Consider the following 22437-nt stretch of genomic DNA (forward strand, 5'->3'; position numbering starts at 1 on the left):
TCTTTCTCAATCTTATCTGTGCTTTTCATCTGTCTTAGCACATTAGATGTATGAATCTTTTGCTTCATACATCTAAAGTTTCACCCATTTTTAAAATCACCTGTCCACATTAATAAATTCTATTATCATACCATAAACCTGCTTTTTTTTTCTTAGTATTTTGAATTTTTAGGAACCATTTTAGTTCTTGTTAATTCTTTACCATTTTTTTGCTTTGTTTTTTATGAAAATTAACAAGACTAAAAAGTGTAACTTCAAGAGGTAAGCTCTAGGTATTGGAAAGTCTGTTTGGCAAGACCAAACTGGGTCTTGGTTTAATAATGGCATAACTACATAAATAGAAGATTCAACTTTTTTTCTTGGGTTTATTTTGGGAATTTTTTTTTTTCAAAGAATTTTAGTAACAAGATTATTTTTGGTAAGGAAGAACTGATGATTTAGAAAGATAAAAGTTATTATAACAGGATTATTTAAAGGTCCTTCCAACACCTTTCTCTGTAAAGATACCACCATTTTTAAAATGTTAATTCATCATAAATCCTGCTTAGATTATAAATTAATTCTAATACAGTGAATGGTGGTGTGGCTCTCATTGTAATTTCAAGTCTGATTGGGTAAAATGATCCTGCTTCTATCAAATTACCTTTAATGTATTTTGAAAACAAATTTTTTTAGATATGAAAATAAAGATATTTAAACATAGAGCATTCATTTGCCAAGGGCCTGCTATTCTAAGCTGTGCAAAGCATAAAATTCTCCTTTCCTATAATGTCTGTGTTGTGGACTGTTCCATCTGCCATGGGAGAATTAGGTCCCAGACCCAATCAGGTACTCCCATTTTGTTGTATAAATCATAAATAATCCAGAGATTATTGGTACTGTAGAGTTAATTGTAATTTTTATGTCCATAATAGATTTGTCTCTTAAGCAGATTTCCATATATAAATCTGCTTACCAGGTTTGAATCTGTTAAATGTTTACTCTACTTTTGTACAAATTTATTGTCATATTAAGTTGAAGAAAAATATACTTGTTTATTCAATTATAAAGTATGTTCTAGGACAACTGAATAAAACAGTCAGATGCTTGAGAGTTATTCACTTAATGAAATTATCCACCATTTCTTTGTACAAATGAACAGCCTTCCCTGTGGTTAAAGTAGTAAGTTACTGTTTCATAATATGCAATTATGTTTTTGGGGAGGAACTGCTGTTCTTTTTTTCAACACAGTTCATGAACATTTAGTTATTTTGGTTTCACAGCTATCTGAATTCATTTTGGGTAGTGCTCCATTTTGTTACATTGCAGGTCTTGAGCTAAAATTCTCCCTCCCCTGCCCTTTCCAAACAAAAGTTTGTCTTCTCTTTAAATTTGGCATCAATATCCAAGTCATCTGTTTCATTTCAATAATTATGTGCAGTTGCTATTTTTTTTTTTTTTTTAATTAAAAAGAAGCATCTGATGAGCTAATTTGCTGATAAGGCCAGGGTTCTCCTTCCCATAAGAAAGGTTGGCTTTGCTCAGGCGCATAGCCACGCTCCACTTCCGCTGGCTTCTTCGTGAACTAGGCACAGAGTGCACACTTGTTATGACCATGAAGTAATTCGGAACACTCCTCCTTCCAGTTCACAGCCAACTCTGTCACCTAGGAAGGACTGTGTACCACTCATCTCGGTTTTAGAACACACTGAATGGAAAATGCGATTTCCCCCCTGCTTTTAAATAATCATTGCATATGATTATTAATAAGCCTGTCTGTTTTGGAACATTTTTTTATAAGATGAAGAAGGTCAACTAAGGAATACTGTCACATTGTTCGGTCTACAAAGGAGAACTTAAAAGGCAAAGAATGCTTTGAAAATTCCTTTTTCCAAGTAGAAAAGATGCATTGTCTTTAGCTTATGAATACAAATATACTAATAAAATCCATTTTCATTTATAAAGTTGAATTTCCATAATAACATTAACTTTAAATAAAAATATATTTAAAAACAATGAGACCACATCATCATCATAGATGGGTGTTGGAAGTCTAATATATAGATTTAGCATAAGTTCTGAATATAGGTTTCTTAAGTTTGTGCTAACATTTGATAGAACAGGGCACGAACAAAAGTCATTTGCTAATTCTGTACAATTCTCCATTTTACCATATTAGAACTTGCATGAATGAAATGGGCTCTTTTTAATTTCCTTGGGATTTAAAAAAAATGTATTTAATAAAAGGGTTTATTTGGTAGGAGGTTTTTAAAGAATAAGGTTTTAGTTGTTTTATCTTAAAACAGAGTAACAAACTACACAAAACTGTTTTTACTTTCAAATTTGATACTTGCCCCCCAAAATGAAGAATAATTGAGACAGGAAGCATAAGGGAGGTGTTAAAAATAATATATTACCTTTCTTTTTTTTTTTCTGATTATTGAGTGCTCTCTTTTTCAGGTAAAAACAAATGGAGTCTCTGCTGTCAGACTGGAATCACCATTAAAGAGCAACCCATTTGAAGATCTGTCATTTAATCTGCTTGCTGTATCAAAGGCTCAGTTACCTGTTCAAACATCATCTGTTCTAACTCCAAACCCAAAGGGGTTGATTCAGTTGCCTTCTGCAACACAAAGTAGCGTGAATACTTTGAGTTCTGTAAGTTGCATGCCTCCAGTTCCAGCCCGGAGTAAATCCCAGGAAAATATGCGATGTTCTCCAAACCCATTTGTTACTAGCTTGACCAGCACAAATCCTTTTACGGACAGGACTGCCGCTCCTGGAAACCCATTTAGAGCCGAGTCTCAAGAATCAGAGGCACCTTCCTGGCTCTCCAAAGAAGAGCCTGTTGCTAACAGTCCTTTCCCCTCTCTGAAGCCTCTTGGTCATAACAGTAGCAAGCCTGCATCTTCATTTGATGGTTTTGAGGACAGTTTTGATCTGCAGGGCCAGTCTATGGCAAAAATCAGCAACCCAAAAGGATGGGTAACCTTCGAGGAAGAAGAGGACTTTGGTGCGAAAGGGAAGTCAAAGTCAGCTTGTCCAGACTTACTGGATCATCAGCCAAGTTCACTTTCTGGCTCCAGGGTGACCTTTGATGATGACTGGAATAAAGGTACAAATGTTCCTTTCTGTGCATTGCCATCGAGAAGGCCACCTCCACCTCCTGTCACTCTGCTTCCACCTGGCACCACCCCTTCCGTAGCTCCTTTCACAACCTTGGCATCTAAGGCATCACCCACACTAGACTTTACAGAAAGATAAGGTTATGCAATAGAAAACAACTGTTTGTTTTGTTTTGTTTTGTTTTGTTTTTGTTTGGTTTTTAGTTTGGGCAGGTTAGAGCCAAAAGAATTGGGCATTAGTTATTCATTATGTGCAATAAGTAATTGTTAAGTGCACTGATGTTGTCATGAAATACCACTATTTAATGTGTACAAAGTTGGAATATGTGTATATTGGAAATAAGGAAAAAATCCTTCTCATTATTAACTGGAGTTTTGGTGTGTTTCTGTTTGGCTAAGTAAGAGTAGTAGCCATAAACATGCTCAAAACTACTTTAGAAAAGAGTCCTTATTCAGAAATTCTTTGTCGGTCTTCTCTGAAGAATCTCAAAAAGCCCAGACAACTTTAGCTGATATTACTACCAGCTCTTCACACTTGGTAACAATTGGTGTTTCCAAGTAGTTACCAAAGAGCTATCAGAGTTATACTGAAACAATTTTGAAAGGCGTGGCCTTAAAAAAAAAAAGTGTGTGTACCCACTACACACATATACATATGTAATCGCTCACATAATTGCAAAACTCATAACTTAAATTCTAGGATATAACTCAGACCAAATTTTACCTAAAAGTTCTAACAGAGTGAGTTAGCTTTTCAATATTTCATTACCCAAGGGATGGCTATAAATGAAATATGTACATTTCCTTAATTTTCTTTCCAAAACTAGGATCTCACTACAGAACCAGATTTTCCTATACCATTCCACCCCCCTCCCCTGAACATACACATAACACACATCTTTGTTACTTTGCACTCCCAGCACCTCCATATGCTTTTCTCTGGGAGGAGGTTCTTGCAGCTGGAAGCAGCCAATTTTGTGGATGGACACTCCAGCCCTTACAAAAAAGCACTGTGGCCTTATCTGTCCGGAAGGCACATGCCTCCAAGTCCAAGGAGAAACATCAGAGCTAAACATACTCCTCACTAATGTGTATGTTGCCCATTTCCCTCCCACACTTGGTCTTTGCTGCTTTTGCTCTGAAGCTTCGTTAGCAGGAAGGCACCTGGCCTCGGGATGCTTGCAACGGGGGTCTACTCAGTGTGTGTGCTCTGTCCCCTCGAGAGGCTCCCCAACTCTTCCGTGATGCTGCTTTACATTGTGAGAGGCCAGCCCTCAGGTCAGCTGTGGATTTTGTCTCCTGCACTGCCAATATGCAATGATCCTGCTTTTATTAATTCTATGAAGCTCACAGAATTTTTACACGATGTAGTATTTTGATATCATTCAGTAATCCCAGGCAGAAAACTCCTTGGGCAATAGTTGCTTTGTTGTCAGTTTAAGTTAAAATCAACTTTACCCCTTAAAACTTATATTAACGATCCTTTTATATACAGAGTTGTATATGTCCACCTAAATTCCACTGTCCACACTTAACCTTTAGAGAGGTGCATTGGGAGAATATCCGAAAATAGAGTTCCTGGCTAAGATTATGTAAAATGGAAAAGCACAGCAAACTGCATTGCACTCAAATACGTAAAGCAAATCTAGTAGGAAAAAAGCACTTTTCTAAATGCTCAAATGTTATCAAAATACTATATTTATAGAAGTAATCCTGTCTCTGTTAACAGCCTGGATTTGCTGTTAGAAATAACTCTTGTGAGTTTTATATTGTGCTTTTGGGGGGTTCTAATCATTTCAGCAGTAGTATATTTTAAACAGCAGTATTACTATAAGCAGTGTGCTTCAGAATGTGAATTAACTTGTTGAAACTGTGGCTTTGACATCTATGTGATTAGTGTATATGGTATTTGCTCTCCGTTAGCAGAAGAATTCATTATCAACTTCATTAGCGCAGATCGCAGTTCTGTGAGCAGTGTTTCCTATTGAATATAAACTACTGCCTAAAATATACATATCGTGCAGCAGCTCAGCCTTTATCAGGAAAACTATATTTGGCAAGTTGCTAAAAGGGCACAGAGTTATGAAAGTTAAAGGTATGCTGCAAAAAACTAGCCATTATTCTGTGTTATTAAAATATTTACCAGTTCTGTTAAAAGCAGAGCAGAAATTAGACACTAAGGATCTCTTTGTGAATTCTTTGTTCCCTATAGTAGATTGCTGTTTATATGTAAGAATTTTATTGCTTATGTGGCATACAATATTTATAACTATATACTTTATAGAAGTACAGTATTAAAGTCAGTGGTATACCAACATTCTGTACATATCCTGTGAAATGTGCTGTCATATGAAATAAATATACCTGTCTTTACCATATTGACTGCTTTGCTCAAGAGGGAAGAATTTTTCTCAGCCATTTTCCTTGAACTTTTCATATCCAAGTTTAATGACATTTGGGGATTAACTCATATTGTCAAATCAGGTATTTTAATTCAAGACCTTATTTCATCCATTTCACTTCTCCATATAATGCTCTAGAAGTAAGAAGACATTCTGAGACTACAAATCATCAAGAAGTCCATGTACTTATCCTGTAAGAGAGGCCCTCATTCAAAGTCTTGTTGGCTTGAAAATAACACTGAAGCAGGAATGATGATTTTCTAACCCACAGCAAAAGAAACAAATGGAGGTAGAAGAGAGATAGGCCCAGGGACAGCCAGACCTAAGAGACTGACCTAAGAAGACCCAAAGTACAAGGCCAAGGCTAGTGGTTCCTCTGAGTATTGACTTTTTTCAGTCCTATATGATTGCTATTCAGAACAGTAGCCTTGATTCTTTTTATTTTTTTTAAAGATTTTATTTAGAGAGAGTGTGAGCACGGGGGGAGGGGCAGAAGGAGAGGGAGAGAGAGAGAACCTCAGGCAGATTCCCCACTGAGTGCGGAGAGCCCATTGCGGGACTTGATCTCACAACTCTGAGATCGTGACCTGAGCCGAAACCAAGAACCGGATGCTTAACCAGCTGAGCCACCCAGGTGCCCCTAACCTTGATTCTTAAATCACTGAATTATGCTCATTAACCTCTGACTAAGAACTTTTAGATAGAGAATAATAGGCTTTTAAAGAAACTTTTGATTTTAAGATGATTGAGATATATATATATATATATATATATATATATATATATATATATATGCAGTTGTAAGAAATAATAGAGAGCCCATGTACCCTTTATACAGCTCCCCCCCCCTTCCCCCCCCCCCACCAGTGGTAACATTTTATAAAACCATAGTGTAATACTACAACCAGGACCTTAACATTGATGCAAAACATTTCCATCACTGGGAAGATCCTTTATGTTGCCCTTTTCCCTGCTGCTTTCCCATTCCATCTCCCCTCGCTCGTCCTTAACTCCTGGCAACCACTAATCTATTCTCCATTTTTATAATTTTGCCCCTTCAAGAGTGGTATGTGACCTTTGGAGATAGAGAGCTCAAGTAGGAGGAGGGGCAGAGGGAGAGGGAGAGAGAGAATCCCAAGCCAACTCTGCACTGAGCGTGGAGCCCTACACGGGGCTCCATCCCAAGACCCTGAGATCATGACCTGAGCTGAAATCAAGAGTCAGACACTCAACTGAGCCACCCAGGTGCCCCTAGTCCATTCCTTTTTATTGCCGAGTGGTATTTCATGGTATGGATGTACCATGGGTGGTTTAACCATTCACGCGCCCACTGAAGGACATCTGGGTTGTTCCCAGTTTGGGGCTATTATAAATCTGCTCTGAACATTCTTGTACAGGTTTTTGTGTGAACATAAGTTTTCATTTCTCTGGGATAATGCCCAGGTGTACATTGCTGGATCATAGTGTAGTTGCATGCTTGTATCTTTAGAAAAACTGCCAAAGTGTTTCCAGAATGGACCATTTTACATTTCCATCAGCAATGTATGAGTGATCCAATTTCTCTGCATGCTTGCTTGCATTTGCTGTTTTTATATTAGTCATTTTAGTAGAGGATGTATCATTGTGGCTTTATTTCCTTAATAGCTGATCATGGGGAACATCGTTTCATGTGTTTACTTGCCATCTAATATCTTCTTTAGTGAAATATCTGTCTTTCGCCTATTTTCTAAATGGGACTGCTTTTTTTTTTTTTTTTTTTTTTTTTTACTGTTGTGTTTTGAGGGTTCTTTGTCTATTCTGTATACCCACCCTTTGTTAAATATGTGGTTTGCAAATATTTCTCCCAGTCTGTAACTTATCTTTTCACCCCCTTCACACATAGCCAGATCTTGAGCTCTGCGTGTCCACAAACTATAGTAATGGTGACTGACACAGGATAACCAAACTCACAAAAAGCTGATGTATAAACCAAAAATACCTGTGTATTAGTTTTAGAAACATAAGTCTGACCACATCAAGATTTAGTGACATGTGGAAGAATGGGAACTCATACACTGCTGTTGGAAAGGGTAGACTGGCACATCAATTCTAGAGAGCAATTTAACAACATCCAGTAAAATTCATATATTCTATCACAAGAAATTTGGTAAGAGAAATTATAGTGGATGTGGAGCAAGACATGTATTGTTTGTAATGGTTGAAAACCAGAAATACACTAATCATCAGCAGGGGAATGGAGTGACCTATTCATGCAGTTGAATACTACACAGCAGTGAAAACAAGTGCATGAAATATTAGTAAGTTTAATGAAATTAGAATGAAAAATTAGTCATTATGGAGCCAATGGCAAGTTACAAAATAATACAGTATGACATCGGGGCGCCTGGGTGGCTCAGATGGTTAAGCGTCTGCCTTCAGCTCAGGTCATGATCCCAGGGTCCTGGGATCAAACCCGCATCGGGCTCCTGCTCAGCGGGGGGCCTGCTTCTCCCCCTCCCTGCTTCTCCCCCTGCTCATGTTCTCTCTCTCTCTCTGTATCTCTGTGTCTTGAATGAATAAATAAAAAAAATCGTTAAAAAAAAATACAGTATGACATCATTTATATAAAATTTAAAACATGCAAAACAATATACTCTATTCTTTAGGGAGAAGTACATGTGTTGATGGTAGAAAAACAGCAAATGGGAATGAGGAACTCAGGATAGTAGTTACCTTTAGAGAAGGGGAATAAGATATTGGAATCAGAGAGGGATGTGTGGGAACTTTAACTGTATCTTTAACGTGTTAGGGCTTTTTGGAAAAAAAAAAAAATTCTTTTTTTCAATAGACTAAAAATTTTTCCTCCCTGGCTGCCTGATATCTAGCAGCCATCATGAATGACATATTAATTATCTAGACCAGAGCGTTCATCACTAATGGATTGCTTCATTAGATACAAATGGTCGAAGATGCCCTTTACCCTAGAAAGGCAACGGTACCTAAAATATTCAGAGAAAAGTTGCCAAACTGCACAAGAACACACAGATCTCACTTTTTGTCTGAAAATTCAGAACTCACTTGAGTGATGGCAAGATGAGGCTTTGGCACAATTTATGACCACTGAAACAACACTAAGAAAAAGCTACATACAAATTTGTGAGGCATGGCCCGGATGAGAAGAAAAAAGACCATAAGAGAACACTGAAATGAATGTAATAAAAAAATTAAACTTTAGCAGGACTACAAAGGCAAAAATCAGTGCTGACAAAGATTAAAGATACTGCAAGGGCTTGTTCTGTGGAGATTTGGCAGATTTTCTACCAAATGATTAATAAACTACATAGTTAAACAAAGTGGATGGCCAGTACATGAGTTTTCCATACTTTTCATTAATATTAAAAGTTATACCCAGAGACCCTGTAATACAGGAGTTTGTGGATAAATGGTTCTCACAAGGCAAAATACACTGTCCACCCAAGTTTTAAGCAGTAGTTGGCTCGATGAATACAGAACGTATTCAGGATAAACAGAGGGATGACCTTATGGCCAGCAGTGAGGAACTCAGAGAACTCAGGAGGCCCCCTTCCCCCTCTGGGGAGAGAGACATTTGCCATTCTGACCAGTACTGCACGTTCCACCGTCTGGGTGCTCCCTGCCGCAATACTAGAGATGAAAACACATCTGCTCCCTGGGCTCCATACCCTGTCTGTCCAGGATCAGCCTAACTGTCTTCATATGAGGCCCTGGATTGGCTTTGGGCATTTCCAGGCCCGCAGTCACACACCATGCGCTCTGCCCCCGAACCCCAGGGATGAAGTTTCCACGGTGAGAGCCAAAGTTTCAGGAATACAAAGTAGCGAGTGCTTGCAACATTCAAATCAATTTGTATTCGGCAACAGCCGAAGGAGATAACCGGGGGTAGAGGTCTTGCAGGATCTTAGAGCTTCGGTGGCACCTTGTTATCAAGGGCTCAGTGCAAATGTCACCATCCCCAAGGCACTCCTTGGCCATCCAGTCTAAAAAGCCAATAGCCCTATTTGGTTTTCTTTAGACTTCTATTTGAATTTGCCTCGTCCCCGTATTTTGTCTCTTTGTCACTTCCACTGCATGACAGCAGTGACCCTGGACGCGCCGCGGGATCACCGACACCTGGAAGAAACAGCGCCTGTTCAATAAGAATCTGTTCGGCGGTGGCTGGCTGGAGAGTTTGCGGGCGGTCGCTCCGGCGGCAGCCGCCTCAGGCTCCCTAGATACCCGACTCGGAATCAGCCCGCACTGGGCTCCGCGACCACTTTCTCCTGCCACTCGGCGCTCATACCCAGCAACCCGCGCGCACCTCCCGGAACTTCTCCAGACCGGAAACAGCGGGAAGCACTTCCGGAAGTGGTGACTGCAGGCGGCGGAAACCCCGCTGAGACTCGGAGCGGCGGCGGGGAGCCTGCTGCGGGGCTCGGGGCCTGGAGGTGCCCACCACCCCACCCAATCCGACCTAAAAGGCTTCTCCCACCCCACCCATCTCCCTGGGTGGAACCTCGGGCCCAGGCGAGTCGAAGGGGCGTTCCGCGCTCCCCTCCGGCGGCTTGGGCTGTGTTGGGCGGTCGCCCAGACAACAGGCACTTCCGGGAGCGAAGCTCGGCGAATCCCGCGGGGCAGGGTGCCGGCCTGGACCGCGGCCCGGCAGCACCTGCTTCCGGGAGCGCATTGCCGGGCCTCTCGCACTGCGGCTTAACCACCTTAGGCTTCTGTGTTTCTTTGTTGCTCCTGGCAACAGCCACTTCCGGGAGCGAGTGCCCCGCTCCCCCCGTCCCGGCATCGCTGGCGCCGGATCCCCGAGTTCCGTCTCTAAGCAGCAGCTCGCCCTCGGGTTACGGTGGGCCGCGCCTCCCGGGCCTCCTCGCCGCCTCGGCGGGGTCTCCGGGGCCGCCATGGTTCTGCTGCACGTGAAACGGGGCGACGAGAGCCAGTTCCTGCTGCAGACGCCGGGGAGCACAGAGCTGGAGGAGCTCACGGTGCAGGTGGCCCGGGTCTACAACGCGCGGCTCAAGGTGCAGCGCGTCTGCTCAGGTGCTGCCCGGAGGCGCGGCGAGTTTGCGGCCGGGACCGTGGAGCCCGAGCCGGGGCGGGTCCGGGAGGGGAGGAGGAACGGGTCATCCGGGATGGGGAAGTGGGGCGGGAGCCGCAGGACTTTTCTCGGGTCGGCTGGGCGGGGGGAGGGTCAGGTTTGCGAAGATTTGCAAAGACATGAGGCTGGCGGGCTTGGAGGGGGACAGCGAGCTTTCCCGGAGATGCCTGAAGAGCCAGCGGAGCGCGTGGAGACGCCGGCACCCGGCGGGCGGGCGAGGCCGAGTGCCCATCGCAGCGCCGCGGGCCGAGTGTGAAATAGCCCGCGAGAGGGAATAACCCGCGGGCGCCGCAACACTGGGCCGCAGAGCAGGTGTAGTGGAATCGAGCAGGTGGGAGAGGTGGGACGGCCCCCGGCCCTTTTCAGAAGGTGAATTCGGGGGCGCCTGGGTGTCTCAGTCGGTTAAGTGTCCAACTCGATCTCAGCTCAGGTCTTGATCTCAGGGTTGTGAGTTCAAGCCCCGCACGGGGCTCCCCGCTGAGCATGGAGCCTGCTTTTAAAAAAAAAGTGAATTCACTTCTAAGGGGGAGCACCTGATTTAGGACGGTGCCCCGAGGGTGGGAAGACCAGCCGAGGGTCTTGGTGTTCCTTGCCCTTCTCCAGGGAACACAAGCCTTTTTCTCATATTACAGCGTTTGGTCACTCTGTCAATGATCTAGAGCCGCGCTGTCTGGGGACTTTCTGCAGGGAGGGAGGTGTTCCCTATTTGTGTGTCCAGTAAGGCACCCACTAGTTGAACACGACCCAGGATATGCATTTTTAATTGTATTTTTTTTTTAAGATTTTATTTATTTATTTGAGAGAGAGAGAGAGCATGAGCAGGGGGAAGGGGCAGAGGGAGAGAGAAAGGGAGAAGCAGAGTCCCCGCTGAGCATGGAGGCCAACGAGGGTCTCCATCCCAGGCCCGGGATCATGAGCTCAGTTGAAGGCAGATGCCCAACCGACCCAGCCATCCAGGCACCCCTAATTGTATTTCATTTTAATTTAAATGTAAAGAGTCAAGTGGGGCTAGTAGCTACCACATTAGACAGCACAGCAGTTGACAGGATACTCCAGATGTGGTCTAGAGTGTTTCTATAATACGAGATTTTTGTGCCATGGAGAATTCCTTAAGGGTTATGGTTTCTACCTTTATGAGGCAGACATAAAGTTTCTTAGTAAAATTTACTGATTTCAAAACAAGGTCAGTATTCCTTTTTTTTTTTTTAATTAAAGCATTTGGGGAGAAAAGGGACTCCCAATTTCTTTTTCTATAAAATTATCAATTGAAAACATGGTGCCAAATGTGAATAGTCATGTTAGTGACTCATTCGTGTGTTCTGTAGCCCCCATTGAACTGATTGGGGCTGTGATTCAGGCAGGCCCCAGTGCTGTGCCTGCCAGAGACAAGGATGACTGAGACCAGCCCCTTCCCCCAGATACTTAGTCTGGTGGGGAGAGATAATAAAGATACAAAGGTAATAAAGGCCCCATGAAATTACAACATTTGTCAGAGGTCAGGGACAGGCCTGGCCCAAACCAAGTGGCATCTAAGTGTTTGTTAAATAAAATAGGGAGCCGATGGGCAAGGCCCCTAAGCTCTAGGGAGCTTACATTTCAATGAGGATAGAAAGTGTTGTGATGATGATCATGATACATATTGCCTCACTTTCTCTTATTTTTAAGAAATGGAAGAATTAGCAGAACACGGCATATTTCTCCCTCCTAATATGCAAGGACTGACCGATGACCAGATCGAAGAACTGAAATTAAGGGACGAATGGGGTGAAAAGTGTGTACCCAGTGGGGGCTCAGTATTTAAAAAGGATGACATTGGCCGAAGGAACGGGCAAGGTAATCCAGCATGTGTCTTCTGTGTGCATGCCTGAGTACAGTAGCAAGTACGCAAGAGGCTCTTTCCCTGAAAACATTGACCTCAGTTTTCTATACGAACCAATGAAATGCTGCACTGTGTGCCTCCTTGTGGTGCAGTGCAAATCCAGAATGAATGGGGCGGGTAGAGGAAGCATCTGTCTTCTTGCTCTTACTAAGATGCTGCTAGCTCTTAAATATGTTAGGTGAACCACCTGAAGCTGCCATATTTGTAGGTAACAGATGGTGAAAATTGGCACTTTCTTGTATGGTTCAACCTAATCGTTTTGGGGGGAAATGATTGCAAATGCATTGAAGGTTCTGTTCTGTTATGGTTTGCAGATACTGGGCTTTCTTTAGAGATTCCATGAGAAAGAAGGAGATTAACTTCGGCCCACGGGTCTCCACTTGAATGGAGGGCATGCCTCTCTGTGGGGGTAGGGCCAGTAGCCCAGTACATGTCAGAGCATTCTAAAAGTGATCCTCCCTTTAGTGTATGCTTGATCGGGTGGAATTTCAAGGAGAACAGATGGTAACCCATTCGGATAGCTTATCCCTTTTAAACTGCAGAAAAAGCTCCATTTAAAAGACTCTGATTGATCACTGAACAAACACCTAAGTGTCTGCTGTGCCCCTAAAACACTGTTAGGAGCAAAAGAAATACAAAAGTGTCCCTACAAGGACTTTACAGGCTCAAAAATTATTTTTGAAGATAATAGGAATTTTTAGTAGTATTTCCATTGAATTTTAGCCTGGAAAATGGCTGGCTGTTTTCCACATCTTTTCATACATAGATTCATTGTCAATTTGGAGAGGTTCTTTGCTTTTTAGAAGGAACTGCATCAATGAGAAAAATAATAGTATCTCATAAGAACCAGTTAATGGTTCGTGATTCATCTTTCAACCAGTATTGTCTTAAATTAGCCCTTTCTGTTCTAACACAGCTTTATGTTTCTAGCATTTTCAGTGTCTAAGCCATACTTTTCTTCATTAAGAAGTTAAGCTTTGAGAGAGTCTTACGTGACTTCTCACAGCCAGCTCTCTCCCGTGTCCCTCGCCTGAGTTCCATGTGGGTCCTTCTCTCATCTCCCTGCTCCCCGACTCAGCCAGGAGTGGGGTTAGGACATGGAAGAAGAGTTTTAAAGATGGCCATTTCTCTCCCTCTTCCCTGTTTTATTTTCATAGCTCCAAATGAAAAAATGAAGCAAGTTTTAAAGAAGACTATAGAAGAGGCCAAAGCAATAACATCCAAGGTTAGCTTTTGAAACGATGCCCTATAGTCTGTCCTTTGAAATAACCAACTCCACGTCTGGCTTCCAGAATTCTCTGCCGACCGGCCTTTTCTATTTTTTTGGCCTTCCAGAGTCAAGGGAGAGCAGCATGCTTGGGGTGGCCCCTCACTTTTCCTTTCCATAATGGTGACAGTGTCCTCCCGGTTTGCGCAGGTCCGGCAGAGACTGTGCCCGGCCTGTGTGGGTGCCGATCGGCGCCTGCGCGGTGTCTGAGGAGCTTAGCAAAGTGAAATGTAAACATTGTGGGCCTGGATTAGCTCTGTGGATATTTGATTGACCTAGTACGTGCTGATAGGAGTTACTTTTTTGTGATCGTCCTGGTAATACAAAAACTGTTTCATAGAGAAGTGTAAGTCCTACGGTTGACAGATACCGTGAATCTGGAGGAAAAGGATTTAAGGCTGTTTGAAGAGTTGGGTTTTCAATCAGTCGCTTTATGTGTTGACCTGGTCATTGCTCCCACCCCCTCCCCCAGGCCTTCACAGTTGATAGCTGTTTGTGCAGGGGTTTTTCTGTTCTCCTCCTCCTGATTCCCTGGGCAAAACTGCTACTTCTAAACCACTATGTCCCGAATTCTGCAAGCTCCTAACTAATCCTTTTTAAGTGCTTCAGGAAAGACTGCCCTTCTGCGCTTGTTAATACAGCAAAGGCTCTGTGAAGTCCTACAAGAAAGGCTTTGGTTCAATCCAGCGTTTGCAAAATGCATTTGACCCTAGAATGGTTTGTTTGTTTGTTTTTAATTAAAGTATTGCTAATGATAATAACTATTAACACCTGGTCAAACTAGTGCCTGTCAGGACGAGTTAGGAAAACAGTAGCCTGGGCGCGGCTCTGCACCCTTCCCTCCCCACACTGCGTTCTGGGCGCTTGTCTCCCCTCTTCCCTTTGCCTGGGGATATGTTTATGCAATTCTCTCCTAGTTTACAGAGAGGTTTCCAGGGGTTCCAGTCCTCCGCTGCCGTGATTGGCCCAAGTTGCAGAGCCCCCGAGCGGCAGGCCCAACTTCTTGCCTAGGGCCCTTTCTACGCCGTCCGCCAGACATGCAGTGCGGGTCGCTGTCCCCTCACCAGACCCTGCCCTGTGGGGGCACTTAGCACTGTGGGTCTGGTGTTCCAAGCGTTCGAGTCCCGTGGTGGGAGGTTGGTTACGGGGAGAGTGAAAGATGGTGGAACATCCAGACGAGTTGGCTCCCGGGGAATGAGACGACTGTGTCTCTGCAGCCCCGTTCCCTGGGACGCCCGTCTGCGGAGAGCAAGAGACTGTTGGGGTGTCTGTTGTCCTGAGGCCACACCAAAGTTGCTCCCTGGCCGGGGTTCGCTGCCCTTGGCCTTTGGAGGAGCTTTTACAGAAAATGACTCTGGCACCCCACCACTTGGTATTGGTGGTGCGGGTGACACCCTCCCTGCAGAAGCCTTCCCTCACGTGACCCCATATCTGAGAGCTCTTCTCACCGATCCTTCGGCATAGGTCTCTCCTGGGAAGACCTGATGTGTTTTATGGGGATTTGGGTCAGGAAACGGTCTCATGAGCCCCTGGGAGTAGGTGAGGCAGGAATAACACCCTTCAGTTCACAGATGAGAACCTAGCTTTCGGGAGTTTCAGTCTGGGCACCCAGCGGACGGTCCGCCTTCCTCCCTCAGGACACAGATCCCACCTGTCCTCACCCCTCTCTGGGACCTGGGCGTCCACACTATAGGACGGCCTGCATTTTCTCAGGAGCAGGGATCTTCTCCTCCTTCCGTCTTACTCATCTACCACTCAGTGCCATTATAACGCTGTTACCCAGAATGGTCCCAGCCCAGATGTGAGCTGCGATGTGCCCCCCTTAGTGCAGGACCTTCCATCCTGCCCTGCCGTGGGGTCCCTCTAGCCCCACTTTCCCAACTCACCTCCTCGCCCAGCTGGGCCCCGGCCGGCTCTCTGTGGGCAGGAGGCCCCAGGCTCTGAGGCTCCGAATGGCCTGTGTCCTTGGGCAGCTTCGCTTCCTGCTTGGCAGAGAGGTCAGGGCTGTCGGGCAGGAGCCCTCGCTTCTCTGTCCCTCCCGCAGGTCTTCTCTTCCTGCCACCCCCTCGTCCGTCCCTGGAGACTCAGATTGACCCGTGTGTCTCGTCCCCCGGCTCTCTCCCCTTTCTACTGCTGCTCCCACTGCAGCTTGTCTGGATCCCCACCTTCTAGAAACCCAGGATGGGGGTAATGCCCAGTGTCTCCCCTCCCATGGGCTGCGTCTACCCTGTTAATGCACTCGGGCCTCTTTCCTTCCCTGGAAATCAGTTCTCTGCAGCTTCACCCTCACAGCACCCAGTCGCCCGCCTTTCCCTCCCAGTAAGCTTCCCAAAGCTGAGGTGCTCCGGGTTTCTGAGAACCCCGCCTCTGTTTACTTACCCCACAGCGTCGGCCATCTCGGGGCCACTGGTGACCCCCTGACCCGCAGATCTGAGGCTTTTCCTGTCTGACTCTGGCCTTTGAGCACATGGGGGATCCTCCTGTCTTCCTGTTCCTTCCCAGCTCCCTGAGCGCCCTTGCCCTTGCTCTTCTTATATTTGCTATTAATCAGAGTGCTTTCTCCTTGGCCCGCTTCTCCTTTCAGCTCTTCCCCCAGTGTTTTCCCTCCTTTGCCAGATGCATACTTACCTCTGCAGGTAACTCAGATCTGCCTCCTCCCCCTGACACCTGCATTCGTTGCACCTGAGTTTCTTCCTGGTTCCTAGATGGTTCTACCTGAAAGCCCGCCAGCCGGGACTTCGTCTCAATTTTACCCGAGAGCTCATTGATTCCTCGCACCTCTCCCTGTGCTCTGGACCCAGGAAGAAACACCTCCCGCTGACTTCCCCCTTGTGTCAGCGGAGCCCCCGGTGCCTCCGATCACACGGGCTGTAGCCCTCCCTGCCACCACCCCCAAGCCTCAGCTTGGGTCCTGTCCCACAATGCCTCTCCAACCCCACTCCTCCTTCCATGGCCTCAGCCACCGCTTTCTTTCAGGCCTTTTAGACACCAACGGGGTGGCCTGAGTTCAGGTTCGACACTAACTACCTGGGGTTGGCGCAGACCCCACAAGTGAAAGGACAAGGCCCCCGCAAGGACCCCCTCCCTTCAGACACCAGGCCACCCACGCTGCTTCTGTCCTGGCTCCACATTTGGAGGTTCCCGAGACCCCCTGTCAGGTTCACCAGTTTGCTAGAACAACTCACAGAACACACTGCAAGTGCTATACTTACTATTATCGTTTTGTTATAAAGGATGCAACTCAAGAAACTGCCAGACAGAAGAGACTTAGGGCAAGGTCGGGGCGGGGGGGGGCAGCTTGCAGAGCTGCCACGCCCTCCTCCTGGGGTTCCAGGCACCCATCTTCAAACATCAGTGTTTTCAACCAGGAAGCTCCACTGGGCTCACTACCCAGAATTTTTAGCAGGGTTTCATTACGTGGGCATGAGTGATTAAATGATTGGCCACATGATTTAACTCCTCTCCAGCCCCCTGCCTCCTCCCTGGAAGTTCCAACCCCAGCTTGGTCTCCCTGGGGTGACCAGCCTCCCCCTTGACAGGAGGTCCCAGGCGGGTCACCTCGTTAGCATAAACTCAGGGCGGTCCAAAGGGCCTCATTATGAATAACAACAGACATTCCTACCACTCAGGAAATTCCTGGGGATTTTGAAGCGCTGTGCCAGGAGCAGGGGACAGGGAGATGTATTCCTCACTGTATCAGCACCCCTCTGCTCTCCCCTGAGCCTGCCTCCTGCTCTCCCTGGCCTTGTGCTGTGCTCAGTGCAGACTCCCCAGCCTGGCTTCCGTGGCCCTTCCAGCGCGAGCCCCGGCTCCCTGTCCCACCCTAGCTGCCATCGCCCGCCCGCGCTTGCCCGCCAGTGCTCTTTGCTTCTGCTGGTCCTGGAGCACCCTGTTCCCATCTCGGCCCTGTCACTCACCCGGGCCACCTTCCCCCGAGACGTTGCCTGACCCCCTCGGTCTGTGCTGTGCTGAGTGTCCTCTCAGCCCCGCTCAGTCTGCCTTAAGGTCTAGACCGTGGTGGGCACACAGACGCCCCCGGGGGTAGATGTAGTGGCTTTGGTAGCAAGAGCGTTGGGAGTCCTTTTTATTGCTCTGGCAGCACCTGGTGAGAGTCTTGTACGGGAACTTGGTATTTATTGAATGGGTTAGCCCCATTGTAAATAGTGATGCCTGTCCTTGCCCTTTCAGAAACAAGTGGAAGCTGGAGTCTGCGTTACCATGGAGATGGTGAAAGACGCCTTGGACCAGCTTCGGGGTGCAGTGATGATTGTTTATCCCATGGGGCTGCCGCCCTACGATCCCATCCGGATGGAATTTGAAAATAAGGAAGATTTGTCTGGAACTCAGGTATGCAGCTCGTGGGCATTCTGTAAGGTGGGTCACCTCGGATTTGGCCCTCTGCTCCATACACGGCTTTGCACCATGCTTCCTGTGCCTCGGGGCAGAGTCCTGAGCTTAGGAGAGGACCCCGAAGGTAGCGCTGCTGGGTGAGGGCACCCAGAGGGGCAGGCAGGAAGGTTTGTGAGGCTGCCCATCAGGAGGAACTGAAAACATTCCCATTTTCTTTGGCCACTGGGAAGCCAGAAACCTAATTTGTGCCTATTTCTACCCAAAATATATTGGTCCCTTTGCATGGAATTTTGTGTTCTGGCCTTACCTTTTGCTTCATGTTATTTTCCTAACTTTATGTTCTTTTTTTTAAAGGCTTTATTTATTTGACAGAGAGAGACACAGTGAGAGAGGGAACACAAGCAGGGGGAGTGGCAGAGGGAGAAGCAGGCTCCCACGGAGCAGGGAGCCCGATGCGGGGCTCGATCCCAGGACCCTGGGATCATGACCTGAGCCGAAGGCAGGCGCTTAATGACTGAGCCACCCAGGTGCCCCCCTACTTTTATGTTCTGTTTTCCCTTGTTTTTCTCATTTATTCCTTATCCTATTGGGCAGTATCTGTGGCTCTGAGCCGTCTTACATAGGTGGGTGTGCAGAAGCAAACAGCCTCATTATGCCTGTATTAAAGCCCAGCAGGATTCCGGTGTTCTGTGCTGGCAGGACCCTGAAGTCCCATCTGAGAAGGGCCTTGTGGAGAGGGTGCGGATGGTACCAGACACTGCTCACTTCCCAGAACAGGAAATTAACTGAGTCGGGCCTGAGTTGAAACGAACAGGGAGGCATTAAAACGAGCAAGGGCGGAGCGCCTGGGTGGCTCCGTTGATGAAGTGTCCAACTCTTGATTTCGGCTCAGATCATGATCCTCAGGGTCATGAGATCAAGCCCCATGTCAGGCTCCGCTCGGTGTGGAGCCTGCTTGGGATTCTCTCTCCCTCTCTTTCTCTCGCTCTTCCAAAAAAAAAGAGCAAGGTCTTTGACTCGTTGGAGGGGTTGGTTCTTCCCGATGTGGGGAGAGGAGGTGGAGGGGGTAGAGATGGCAGAACCTGCCCCATACTGGTGGGGGGTGGGGGTGGGCACCAGCCAGGCTCCGTGCACCGGGGGTAGGATCACACACTGGGGGCAGTGTCCCGATAAACCTTAGAGCCAGTTCTTACCGTGGCCCCAGGCAGGACTGAGTGTCATTGAAGAATCACAGGCCCAACTGTGGTGGGCAGCCAAGGAGCTGAGAAGAACAAAGAAGCTTTCAGACTATGTGGGCAAAAATGAAAAAACCAAAATTATCGTCAAGATTCAGCAAGTAAGTACTTTTGCTTTAACATGTCACAATTTTTTGTTAATTATTTTCCAACCGATAAAAATTTAGAGTAAATCTGACTTAACGTCTTTGTTGCAAATACGTTAGTGCCAGTAGTCCAGGCTTAAAGTAAAACTATCCTCTTTATGTACCAGCAGAAACTAGAATATATGGCTTGATTGACACTATCTGGAGTTTGTTTTAATGGCGGGGTGGGGAGTTGGGGGGTAGATAAGCCATGTTGATTTCAACTTTAGAAATGGGCTACAAGTAACTGAAAATGTTTCTTGAAATGAAAACTACAGCCTAGAGCACGGATTTCAAGTTTTCAAAGTACTGATACTCTGTAAACACGGAGGATGTGCCAGAAGGCTTACAGATGGAGGTAGCATAGGGCTGTGTCTCCGCAAGGTGCTCTGTCACAGTCGTTTCTCTGTGATTTCGGGGACACAGCGTCCTCCATGACTATCTCCCTCCCCTCCCCACTGGACCTGCAGTGGCCGACGGGGGGATGGCCATGACCAACAGCACTGCCCACCCCCTGGTCTCCCTCCCCCACGAGGGCCCTGGGCAAGGGCTGCTGGAGCCCAGGCCTTCGAGTGATGGTCAGAATGGGTCACCTGTGTAGCTGTGGGCAAAGGCAGTTGGAAGCACTCACTGTTACCTCCTGGATTGCCCCTGGAGGAAGGCTGTAACCCACAGTCTGCTCTGCCCGCATCTTTTCAGAGGGGACAGGGAGCTCCTGCCCGGGAACCCGTGATCAGCAGTGAGGAGCAGAAACAGCTGATGCTGTATTATCACAGAAGACAAGAGGAGCTCAAGGTATCGGGATCGACAGAAGGTTTTCCACAGAGCCGGCACCAGGGGCCCCCTGTGCCCCACCCAAGCGTGCAAGGCACTTTGGGGGGTGGCGAGTCTTGCAGGATGTGGGGAGGGGGCATTGCTGGAGCTCCCTTCTCTCCTGCGCCGTGGGGACCCTGCCTGGTGGCCCACCTGTAGCCAAGTCTGGAAGCTTCCTTCTGGGCAGGCGGGGAGTGGGAGTTTGGACTCGGGGGTTCTTTCTTCAGTCTGTTGATGTTGCAAAACACTTTTCCAGAAATGCCTTCCTGAGTGAGACATTTTTATTTCCAGAAATTGGAAGAAAATGACGATGACTCCTGTTTAAATTCTCCGTGGGCAGATAACACCGCTTTGAAGAGACATTTCCACGGAGTAAAAGACATCAAGTGGAGGCCAAGATGAAGTTCACCGGCTGATGACGCTGTCAGAAATACTAGCCTTTCATTAGGCAAATAATACAAATTTAAAAGAATAATAATAGTAACAGTAAGAGTGCCTGCAGCCCTCTGTGAAAGATGTTGCATTTCTAGTTTTCCTAGTCTTTCTTCCCATTTGAATGTTTCAAAGAAAAATTATTCAAGGTCTTAGAACTTAATAAATACACCCTCAAAAGAATCAGCCTAAATTATTTTTATTTGAGAACAACTATTTAGTATCTGAGGTTTTTCTTTGCGTACTAAAGATGGAATGACATTTTTTTCTTCTGGATTTCTTTGTTTCCTGTTCTCACCACCGATGCTGTGGGGGAGGAAATGGAAGAGCCCTCTCTCCCTGCGAGTCCTGCGTGCGCCGCGAAGCTTGGCCGCTAGAGGCCGCTCGAGGCCGCCCGCTGCTCACCGCCCTCCTGGTGGCCCCGGGGGGACCCGCAGCCCCTCCATCCATTGGCACCCAGCCTCCCAGGTAAAGTCCGCCTCCTGGCCAACGCCTCACTGGCCTTGCTCTAGTACAGGCTACAGCCGTGGTGGAAGCCGGCTGGCAAGCCTGTCTAACCTGGGAGCTGAACCAGTTCTTCGGTAATTTCTGGGCTTTTCCTGAGAACGAATGCAGGCCCTGGTAACAGACGCGGTTGCCCCTCGTGGGCTCAGCCTGCAGCTGTCCGGGTGCCAGGCTTCCCCCACGGCTGACGATGGCGTCGGGCTCCGTGACCACCGGTCGTCCTGACTGCTTTTCTACGACAGCTCTGGTCTGAAGCCCCATCCCCTCATCCCCACAGACCCTGGCGCCCGAGCTCAGTTCCTCTCCCAGACTGCCTGGGCAGCCAGAGTGGCCTAGAAATCCTGCCCTGCTTGGCTTTTGGTCTGTAGAATGCCGTCCCCCTAGTTGGAGGACATGCAGTGTGCTGGCCCTGAGTTAGAGCGATGTGAGGGGGACTCGCCCTGCCCTCGCCCTCCAGTGGCCCCGCTCCTCTTCCTGCCCCGGAGCCACCACGGGCTGGAGCTCTGGTGGCAAGCGGAGGGGGGGTGTGCTCTACCTGCTGAGGGCAGGCTTTCCGGGGCGCTGGGCCGGCCACTGCCCCCCCCGCCCCCCCGCCCATCTCCAGCAGCAAGATTCGCCAAGACGCTGCTCCCCACCTCGAGGGGAGGACTCGTGTCCTTGGCAGAGACTAGCCTCTCGAGAGCAGACAGGACCTCGAGTACTCCACGCAGGTTCTTTTCCCAAAACCTTCAGCCTCCTCCCCTTCCCACCGTTTCCACTTACTTAGAGGAGCTGCCCCCCAAGCTGGCTCCCGGGGTTCCTGCTATTCCCAAGGCAATGTTCCCGAAAGCGGGTGGCCTGCCATACCATACATCACGATTGTGCCTTACTCTTCTGGTTGATTGACAAATTTTGTAAAATCAGATCTGCATCTATTTTCCTTTTGACTTGGATTATAATTTTAAATGTCTCCATCAAGAGCGTCTGTACTTGATGATGTGAAGTTTGCGGTAAAATCCTATGATTTTATTTGAGGAGCCTCCTGCCTCTGACAACGTGTAGCTTATGTGCGTCGCATCCGTGCCACACTTGCAAACAATGTTATCAAGCCACACGGTCACAGTAGATCTTCTTAAGAACTACTGGTTCTAAATCATTAGGAATTCTTATTGACTCAACGGGATATAAATGCTTTAGTGGCCACGATAGTTACCCTGTGGCTTCACTTAATCCCAAGTTATTAGCC

General features: G+C 47.0%; 2 protein-coding genes across 8 annotated transcripts in view; both read left to right on the forward strand.

The window, feature by feature from the left end:
* The window catches only part of SYNJ1 (synaptojanin 1), an 85989-nt gene extending 80507 nt beyond the window's left edge, over positions 1-5482 (forward strand). For 4 of the 7 annotated variants that reach the window (XM_078078761.1, XM_078078808.1, XM_078078883.1 and 1 more), the window contains one exon: positions 2440-2578. Coding sequence is in view for 3 of the 7 variants with exons in the window: in XM_036082537.2 (XP_035938430.2) it covers positions 2440-3243 (804 nt within the window). In the remaining 4 variants the exon portion in view is untranslated. Of the gene's footprint in view, positions 1-2439 lie in introns of all 7 variants that reach the window. The other 3 variants (XM_036082537.2, XM_078078735.1, XM_078078746.1) reach the window with 1 other exon arrangement.
* Positions 5483-9869: 4387 nt separating this feature from the next.
* Positions 9870-20891, forward strand: CFAP298 (cilia and flagella associated protein 298). Its single transcript, XM_036082551.2, has 7 exons — positions 9870-10549; positions 12273-12440; positions 13644-13711; positions 17942-18100; positions 19308-19439; positions 20163-20258; positions 20568-20891. Exons 1-7 carry the CDS (start codon positions 10411-10413, stop codon positions 20676-20678), a joined length of 873 nt encoding a protein of 290 aa, XP_035938444.1. The 5' UTR covers positions 9870-10410; the 3' UTR covers positions 20679-20891.
* The last annotated feature ends 1546 nt before the right edge of the window (positions 20892-22437 follow it).

The sequence above is a fragment of the Halichoerus grypus genome, chromosome 1 (genome assembly GCF_964656455.1).
Source record: "Halichoerus grypus chromosome 1, mHalGry1.hap1.1, whole genome shotgun sequence".
NCBI classification, from domain to species: domain Eukaryota; kingdom Metazoa; phylum Chordata; class Mammalia; order Carnivora; family Phocidae; genus Halichoerus; species Halichoerus grypus.

Coding starts and splice junctions, on each gene's coding strand:
- CFAP298 (XM_036082551.2), top strand. CDS start 10,411: ATGGTTCTGCTGCACGTGAAACGGGGCGACGAGAGCCAGTTCCTGCTG. Junction 19,440..20,162: donor TTATCGTCAAGATTCAGCAA/GTAAGTACTTTT, acceptor GCATCTTTTCAG/AGGGGACAGGGAGCTCCTGC. Junction 20,259..20,567: donor GAAGACAAGAGGAGCTCAAG/GTATCGGGATCG, acceptor TTTTATTTCCAG/AAATTGGAAGAAAATGACGA.